Genomic DNA, 9423 nt, shown 5'->3' on the forward strand with positions numbered 1-9423 from the left:
GGGGGTTACAGAGATAGGGAGGGGGTGTAGGGGCTGGAGGGGGTTACAGAGATAGGGAGGGGGTGTAGGGGCTGCAGGGGGTTACAGAGATAGGGAGGGGGTATAGGGGGTTACAGAGATAGGGAGGGGGTGTAGGGGGTTACAGAGATAGGGAGGGGGTGTAGGGGCTGGAGGGGGTTACAGAGATAGGGATGGCCATTCGGCCCGTAGGGTCAGCTCCTATGTTCGATCATGTCTGACCCTGTGTCTGTCCCCCACTCTCTCTCCTTCCCCACCCCCCCCTCACCCCGGTAACCCTTGACCCTATGACTAACTAGGTCTCTCTCTCTCCCTCTCTCTCTCTCTCCCTCCCTCTCTCCCTCTCTCCCTCTCCCTTCCTCTCTCTCCCTCTCCCTTCCTCCCTCTCTGTCTCTCCCTCTCTCTGTCTGCGGGGGGTACAGGTGGGAGGTGTGTGGGAGAGAGGGAATGAGAAAGGGAAAAGTGCGAGAGAGAGAGAGAGAGAAGGAACGAGGGAGGAAATAGTGTGAGTGAAGGAAGGATGGAGGGAGGATTGTGAGACAGAGAACGTGAGAGAGAGAGAGAAAGGGGGAAATGTGTGGGAGAGACATAGCGAGAGGGGGAATGGAGGTGAGAGAGAGAGGGGAAATACGAGAGAGAGAGAGAGAGAATGAGGGTGAGAGAGAAGGAACGAGATAGAGAGAGAGTAAGAGAGAGAGAGAGAGAGAGAAAATGGGGGGGTGAGAGAGAGGGAATGAGAGAGAGGGAGAGAGGGGAATGGGGGTGAGAGAGAGGGAACGAGAGGGAGAGAGGGAACGAGAGGGAGAGAGAGAGAGAGAGAGTGGGGGTGAGAGAGAGGGAACGAGAGAGGGAGCGAGAGAGAGAGAGACAGAGTCTGCCGTTTGAACCCCATTAACTGCTCGAACCCGGCCCAGGGAGATCTCTATCCGAAAGGAGGGTGACAGGGAGATGGCAGGGTCTGGCTGGGTTTGGAATGGAGTTGCTGTCCCTTCACTTGAGGGTTTAAGTGGAACAGGATATTGTTCACCAGCAGGGACGGGGATAACAAACATGAAACAGAGAGGAGACGCCGAGTGGTCAGCAAGTGTTGTTTAATGGTCACTTGGTCTGTTCAGGAAACAAACTGATGTTATTTCCCGCCAAATCATGGGATTTCGGAAATCTCTGTCCCTCAGTCGTCCGCAGATTGCGAGGCTTGGTCAACTTTTCCGAGGGTTCCAACGTCGTACCGATACATCCGTCCCCCAGGTCATGGTGAGAGGGGGGTCAGAGCACAGCCTGAAAGGTCACCCCTTGCAGTACGTCACCTTTCGCCGGTTCAGGGGCTGCACCGGTCGGAATATGTTAGAGTCCCAGCTCAGTGTTTTCACAAACACCTTGTACTGTCAAACAGACGGGAAAATCATTACAGAGCAGGCAGAGGGTCAGTGCTGAGGGGGTGGGCCCTGTCGGAGGGTCAGTGCTGAGGGGGTGGGCACTGTCGGAGGGTCAGTGCTGAGGGAGTGGGCACTGTCGGAGGGTCAGTGCTGAGGGAGTGGGCACTGTCGGAGGGTCAGTGCTGAGGGGGTGGGCACTGTCGGAGGGTCAGTGCTGAGGGGAGTGGGCACTGTCGGAGGGTCAGTGCTGAGGGGGTGGGCACTGTCGGAGGGTCAGTGCTGAGGGGGTGGGCACTGTCGGAGGGTCAGTGCTGAGGGAGTGGGCACTGTCAGAGGGTCAGTACTGAGAGAGTGGGCACTGTCGGAGGGTCAGTGCTGAGGGGGTGGGCACTGTCGGAGGGTCAGTGCTGAGGGAGTGGGCACTGTCGGAGGGTCAGTGCTGAGGGGGTGGGCACTGTCGGAGGGTCAGTGCTGAGAGAGTGGGCTCTGATGGAGGGTCAGTGCTGAGGGAGTGGGCCCTGTTGGAGGGTCAGTGCTGAGGGAGTGGGCACTGTCGGAGGGTCAGTGCTGAGGGAGTGGGCACTGTCGGAGGGTCAGTGCTGAGGGAGTGGGCGCTGTCGGAGGGTCAGTGCTGAGGGAGTGGGCCCTGTGGGAGGGTGAGTGCTGAGGACCGGTTGTGAGGGAGGGTACACAGTGCTGTCTGATGGTGCTGTACCTGTGAGAGACTCATTGAGGTGGGCTGCTCGATGACGGTCCAGATGACGTTCTCCGTACAGGGCGGGGTAGTGAGGGATCCCTCATACCGATAGAACGGACAGAGTTTCCACGGAATGATCTTATCCAGGTTCAAGGCAACAGTCCGTCTCTGCCCTGGGTTGGGGGAGAGGCGGGGGGAACAGAAACGCGGAATTAACGCCAAATGCCGGCTTCAGTCTCCCGGGGATATGGGTCAGTGTGGGATTGTGGGATATGGGTCAGTGTGGGATTGTGGGATATGGGTCAGTGTGGGACTGAGGGATATGGGTCAATGTGGGATTGTGGGATATGGGTCAGTGTGGGACTGTGGGATATGGGTCAGTGTGGGATTGTGGGATATGGGTCAGTGTGGGACTGTGGAATATGGGTCAGTGTTGGATTGTGGGATACGGGTCAGTGTGGGATTGTGGGATATGGGTCAGTGTGGGACTGAGGGATATGGGTCAGTGTGGGACTGTGGGATATGGGTCAGTGTGGGATTGTGGGATATGGGTCAGTGTGGGATTGTGGGATACGGGTCAGTGTGGGACTGTGGGATATGGGTCAGTGTGGGACTGTGGGATACGGGTCAGTGTGGGATTGTGGGATATGGGTCAGTGTGGGATTGAGGGATATGGGTCAGTGTGGGATTGTGGGATATGGGTCAGTGTGGGATTGTGGGATATGGGTCAGTGTGGGACTATGGGATATGGGTCAGTGTGGGATATTGGTCAGTGTGGGATTGTGGGATATGGGTCAGTGTGGGACTGTGGGATATGGGTCAGTGTGGGATATGGCCGAGGTACCTACCCTTAAGTCTCAGATGAGGGAGCGTTTTAACAATTGGATCTAGGGCAGGATTGGACGTGGATGTGACCTGGAACAGAGTGAAGGAGAGACCAGTCACACCCTGGTTAGTGCGGTATCTCTCTCTCACTGACCCCGGTTAGTGCGGTATCTCTCTCTCACTGACCCTGGTTAGTGCGGTATCTCTCTCACTGACCCCGGTTAGCGCGGTATCTCTCTCTCACTGACCCTGGTTAGTGCGGTATCTCTCTCTCTCACTGACCCTGGTTAGTGCGGTATCTCCCTCACTGACCCCGGTTAGTGCGGTATCTCTCTCTCTCACTGACCCTGGTTAGTGCGGTATCTCTCTCACTGACCCCGGTTAGTGCGGTATCTCTCTCTCCCTCACTGACTCCGGTTAGTGCGGTATCTCTCTCTCTCTCACTGACCCTGGTTAGTGCGGTATCTCTCTCTCTCACTGACCCTGGTTAGTGCGGTATCACCATCACTGACCCTGGTTAGTGTGGTCTCAATCTCTCTCACTGACCCTGGTTAGTGCGGTATCTCTCTCACTGACCCCGGTTAGTGCGGTATCTCCCTCATTGACCCTGGTTAGTGCGGTATCTCTCTCTCTGACCCCGGTTAGTGCGATATCTCTATCACTGACCCTGGTTAGTGCAGTATCTCTCTCTTTCACTGACCCTGGTTAGTGCAGTATCACCCTCACTGACCCTGGTTAGTGCGGTATCTCTCTCTACTCACTGACCCTGGTTAGTGCGGTATCACCCTCACTGACCCTGGTTAGTGCGGTATCTCTCTCTCTCACTGACCCTGGTTAGTGCGGTATCACCCTCACTGACCCTGGTTAGTGTGATCTCAATCTCTCTCACTGACCCTGGTTAGTGCGGTATCTCTCTCACTGACCCCGGTTAGCGCGGTATCTCCCTCATTGACCCTGGTTAGTGCGGTATCTCTCTCACTGACCCCGGTTAGTGCGATATCTCTATCACTGACCCTGGTTAGTGCGGTATCACCCTCACTGACCCTGGTTAGTGTGGTCTCAATCTCTCTCACTGACCCTGGTTAGTGCGGTATCTCTCTCACTGATCCCGGTTAGCGCGGTATCTCTCTCTCTCTCTCTCACTGACCCTAGTGAGTGCAGTACCTCTCTCTCTCACTGACCCTGGTCAGTGCGGTATCTCTCTTCTCACTGACCCCGGTTAGCGCAGTATCTCTCTCACTGACCCTGGTTAGTGCGGTTATCTCTCTCACTGACCCCGGTTAGTGCGGTATCTCTCTCACTGACCCTGGTTAGTTTGGTATCTCTCTCACTGACCCTGGTTAGTGCGGTTATCTCTCTCACTGACCCTGGTCAGTGCGGTATCTCTCTTCTCACTGACCCCGGTTAGCGCAGTATCTCTCTCACTGACCCTGGTTAGTGCGGTTATCTCTCTCACTGACCCCGGTTCGTGCGGTATCTCTCTCTCTCACTGACCCTGGTTAGTTTGGTATCTCTCTCACTGACCCTGGTTAGTGCGGTATCTCTCTCTCTCTCTCACTGACCCCGGTTAGTGCGGTATCTCTCTCACTGACCCTGGTTAGCGCGATATCTCTCTCTCTCACTGACCCTGGTCAGTGCAGTATCTCACTCTCTCACTGACCCCGGTTAGTGCAGTATCTGTCTCTCTGACCCTGGTTAGTGCGGTATCTCTCTCTCTCTCACTGACCCCGGTTAGTGTGGTATCTCTCTCTCTCACTGACCCTAGTTAGTGCGGTATCTCTCTCACTGACCCAGGTTATTGTGGTATCTCTCTCACTGACCCTGGTTAGTGCGGTATCTCTCTCTCTCACTGACCCTGGTTAGTGCGGTATCTCCCTCACTGACCCTGGTTAGTGCGGTATCTCTCTCTCTAACTGACCCCGGTTAGTGCGGTATCTCCCTCACTGACCCTGGTTAGTGAGGTATCTCTCTCTCTCACTGACCCGGTTAGTGCGGTATCTCTCTCTACGCACTGACCCCGGTTAGTGCGGTATCTCTCTCTCTCTCACTGACCCCAGTTAGTGCGGTATCTCCCTCACTGACCCTGGTTAGTGCGGTATCTCTCTCACTGACCCTGGTTAGTGCGGTATCTCTATCTCTCACTGACCCCGGTTAGTGCGGTATCTCTCTCTACTCACTGACCCCGGTTAGTGCGGTATCTCTCTCACTGACCCTGGTTAGCGCGATATCTCTCTCACTGACGCCGGTTAGTGCGGTATCTCTCTCTCTCTCACTGACCCTGGTTAGTGCGGTATCTCTCTCACTGACGCCGGTTAGTGCGGTATCTCTCTCTCTCTCACTGACCCTGGTTAGTGCGGTATCTCTCTCTCTCACTGACCCTGGTTAGTGCGGTATCACCATCACTGACCCTGGTTAGTGTGGTCTCAATCTCTCTCACTGACCCTGGTTAGTGCGGTATCTCTCTCACTGACCCCGGTTAGTGCGGTATCTCCCTCATTGACCCTGGTTAGTGCGGTATCTCTCTCTCTGACCCCAGTTAGTGCGATATCTCTATCACTGACCCTGGTTAGTGCAGTATCTCTCTCTTTCACTGACCCTGGTTAGTGCAGTATCACCCTCACTGACCCTGGTTAGTGCGGTATCTCTCTCTACTCACTGACCCTGGTTAGTGCGGTATCACCCTCACTGACCCTGGTTAGTGCGGTATCTCTCTCTCTCACTGACCCTGGTTAGTGCGGTATCACCCTCACTGACCCTGGTTAGTGTGATCTCAATCTCTCTCACTGACCCTGGTTAGTGCGGTATCTCTCTCACTGACCCCGGTTAGCGCGGTATCTCCCTCATTGACCCTGGTTAGTGCGGTATCTCTCTCACTGACCCCGGTTAGTGCGATATCTCTATCACTGACCCTGGTTAGTGCGGTATCTCTCTCTCTCTCTCTCACTGACCCTAGTGAGTGCAGTACCTCTCTCTCTCACTGACCCTGGTTAGTGCGGTATCACCCTCACTGACCCTGGTTAGTGTGGTCTCAATCTCTCTCACTGACCCCGGTTAGTGCGGTATCTCTCTCACTGACCCCGGTTAGCGCGGTATCTCTCTCACTGACCCTGGTTAGTGCGGTATCTCTCTCACTGATCCCGGTTAGCGCGGTATCTCTCTCTCTCTCTCACTGACCCTAGTGAGTGCAGTACCTCTCTCTCTCACTGACCCTGGTCAGTGCGGTATCTCTCTTCTCACTGACCCCGGTTAGCGCAGTATCTCTCTCACTGACCCTGGTTAGTGCGGTTATCTCTCTCACTGACCCCGGTTCGTGCGGTATCTCTCTCTCTCACTGACCCTGGTCAGTTTGGTATCTCTCTCACTGACCCTGGTTAGTGCGGTATCTCTCTCTCTCTCTCTCACTGACCCGGTTAGTGCGGTATCTCTCTCACTGACCCTGGTTAGCGCGATATCTCTCTCTCTCACTGACCCTGGTCAGTGCAGTATCTCTCTCTCTAACTGACCCCGGTTAGTGCAGTATCTGTCTCTCTGACCCTGGTTAGTGCGGTATCTCTCTCTCTCTCACTGACCCCGGTTAGTGTGGTATCTCTCTCTCTCACTGACCCTAGTTAGTGCGGTATCTCTCTCACTGACCCAGGTTATTGTGGTATCTCTCTCACTGACCCTGGTTAGTGCGGTATCTCTCTCTCTCACTGACCCTGGTTAGTGCGGTATCTCCCTCACTGACCCTGGTTAGTGCGGTATCTCTCTCTCTAACTGACCCTGGTTAGTGCGGTATCTCTCTCTCTAACTGACCCCGGTTAGTGCGGTATCTCCCTCACTGACCCTGGTTAGTGAGGTATCTCTCTCTCTCACTGACCCCGGTTAGTGCGGTATCTCTCTCTCTCTCACTGACCCCGGTCAGTGCGGTATCTCCCTCACTGACCCTGGTTAGCGCGATATCTCTCTCTCTCACTGACCCTGGTTAGTGCGGTATCTCTCTCACTGACGCCGGTTAGTGCGATATCTCTCTCACTGACCCTGGTTAGTGCGGTATCTCTCTCACTGACGCCGGTTAGTGCGGTATATCTCTCACTGACCCCGGTTCGCGCGTTATCTCTCTCACTGACCCTGGTCAGTGCAGTATCTCTCTCTCTCACTGACCCCGGTTAGTGCAGTATCTGTCTCTCTGACTCTGGTTAGTGCGGTATCTCTCTCTCTCACTGACCCTGGTTAGTGCGGTATCTCCCTCACTGACCCTGGTAGGTGAGGTATCTCTCTCTCTCACTGACCCCGGTTAGTGCGGTATCTCTCTCACTGAACCTGGTTAGTGTGGTATCTCTCTCACTGACCCTGGTTAGTGCGATATCTCTCTCTCTCTCACTGACCTCAGTTAGTGCGGTATCTCTCTCTACTCACTGACCCCGTTTAGTGCGGTATCTCTCTCACTGACCCTGGTTAGTGCGATATCTCTCTCACTGACGCCGGTTAGTGCGATATCTCTCTCACTGACCCTAGTTAGTGCGGTATCTCTCTCACTGACCCCGGTTAGTGCAGTATCTCCCTCACTGACCCCGGTTCGTGCGTTATCTCTCTCACTGACCCTGGTTCGTGCGGTATCTCTCTCTCACTGACCCTGGTTAGTGCGGTGTATCTCTCACTCACCCCGGTTAGTGCAGTATCTCCCTCACTGACCCCGGTTAGTGCGGTATCTCCCTCACTGACCCCGGTTCGCGCGTTATCTCTCTCACTGACCCAGGTTATTGTGGTATCTCTCTCTCTCACTGACCCAAGTTATTGTGGTATCTCTCTCTCTCACTGACCCCGGTTAGTGCGTTATCTCTCTCACTGACCCTGGTTCGTGCGGTATCTCTCTCTCACTGACCCTGGTTAGTGCGGTGTATCTCTCACTAACCCCGGTTAGTGCAGTATCTCCCTCACTGACCCCGGTTAGTGCGGTGTCTCTCTCACTGACCCCAGTTAGTGCGCTATCTCTCTCACTGACCCAGGTTATTGTGGTATCTCTCTCTCTCACTGACCCAGGTTATTGTGGTATCTCTCTCTCTCACTGACCCTGGTTAGTGCGGTATCTCTCTCACTGACCCTGGTTAGTGCGGTATCTCTCTCTCTCACTGACCCGGGTTAGTGCGGTATCTCTCTCTCTCACTGACCCTGGTTAGTGCGGTATCTCTCTCTCTCACTGACCCTGGTTAGTGCGGTATCTCTCTCACTGACCCTGGTTAGTGCGGTATCTCTCTCACTGACCCTGGTTAGTGCGGTATCTCTCTCTCTCACTGACCCCGGTTAGCGCGGTATCTCTCTCACTGACCCTGGTTAGTGCGGTATCTCTCTCACTGATCCCGGTTAGCGCGGTATCTCTCTCTCTCTCTCTCACTGACCCTAGTGAGTGCAGTACCTCTCTCTCTCACTGACCCTGGTCAGTGCGGTATCTCTCTTCTCACTGACCCCGGTTAGCGCAGTATCTCTCTCACTGACCCTGGTTAGTGCGGTTATCTCTCTCACTGACCCCGGTTCGTGCGGTATCTCTCTCTCTCACTGACCCTGGTCAGTTTGGTATCTCTCTCACTGACCCTGGTTAGTGCGGTATCTCTCTCTCTCTCTCTCACTGACCCGGTTAGTGCGGTATCTCTCTCACTGACCCTGGTTAGCGCGATATCTCTCTCTCTCACTGACCCTGGTCAGTTTGGTATCTCTCTCACTGACCCTGGTCAGTGCAGTATCTCTCTCTCTCACTGACCCCGGTTAGTGCAGTATCTGTCTCTCTGACCCTGGTTAGTGCGGTATCTCTCTCTCTCTCACTGACCCCGGTTAGTGTGGTATCTCTCTCTCTCACTGACCCTAGTTAGTGCGGTATCTCTCTCACTGACCCAGGTTATTGTGGTATCTCTCTCACTGACCCTGGTTAGTGCGGTATCTCTCTCTCTCACTGACCCTGGTTAGTGCGGTATCTCCCTCACTGACCCTGGTTAGTGCAGTACCTCTCTCTCTCACTGACCCTGGTCAGTGCGGTATCTCTCTTCTCACGGACCCCGGTTAGCGCAGTATCTCTCTCACTGACCCCGGTTAGCGCAGTATCTCTCTCACTGACCCTGGTTAGTGCGGTTATCTCTCTCACTGACCCCGGTTCGTGCGGTATCTCTCTCTCTCACTGACCCTGGTCAGTTTGGTATCTCTCTCACTGACCCTGGTTAGTGCGGTATCTCTCTCTCTCTCTCACTGACCCCGGTTAGTGCGGTATCTCTCTCACTGACCCTGGTTAGCGCGATATCTCTCTCTCTCACTGACCCTGGTCAGTGCAGTATCTCTCTCTCTCACTGACCCCGGTTAGTGCAGTATCTGTCTCTCTGACCCTGGTTAGTGCGGTATCTCTCTCTCTCTCACTGACCCCGGTTAGTGTGGTATCTCTCTCTCTCACTGACCCTAGTTAGTGCGGTATCTCTCTCACTGACCCAGGTTATTGTGGTATCTCTCTCACTGACCCTGGTTAGTGCGGTATCTCTCTCTCTC

At 54.6% G+C, this 9423-nt stretch overlaps 1 protein-coding gene across 1 annotated transcript in view; it reads right to left on the reverse strand.

The window, feature by feature from the left end:
• Positions 1-1092: 1092 nt before the first annotated feature.
• Positions 1093-9423, reverse strand: part of LOC132834503 (carbonic anhydrase 14-like) — a 28788-nt gene continuing 20457 nt past the window's right edge. Inside the window, exons 2-4 of the mRNA XM_060853427.1 lie at positions 2940-3006; positions 2110-2264; positions 1093-1400 (exon numbers count right to left, since the gene is read on the reverse strand). Of these exons, the coding sequence (XP_060709410.1) occupies positions 1305-1400; positions 2110-2264; positions 2940-3006 (318 nt within the window). The 3' untranslated portion in view covers positions 1093-1304. The remainder of the gene's footprint in view (positions 1401-2109; positions 2265-2939; positions 3007-9423) is intronic.

This window comes from Hemiscyllium ocellatum, chromosome 40 (assembly GCF_020745735.1).
Source record: "Hemiscyllium ocellatum isolate sHemOce1 chromosome 40, sHemOce1.pat.X.cur, whole genome shotgun sequence".
Taxonomy (NCBI): Eukaryota; Metazoa; Chordata; class Chondrichthyes; order Orectolobiformes; family Hemiscylliidae; genus Hemiscyllium; species Hemiscyllium ocellatum.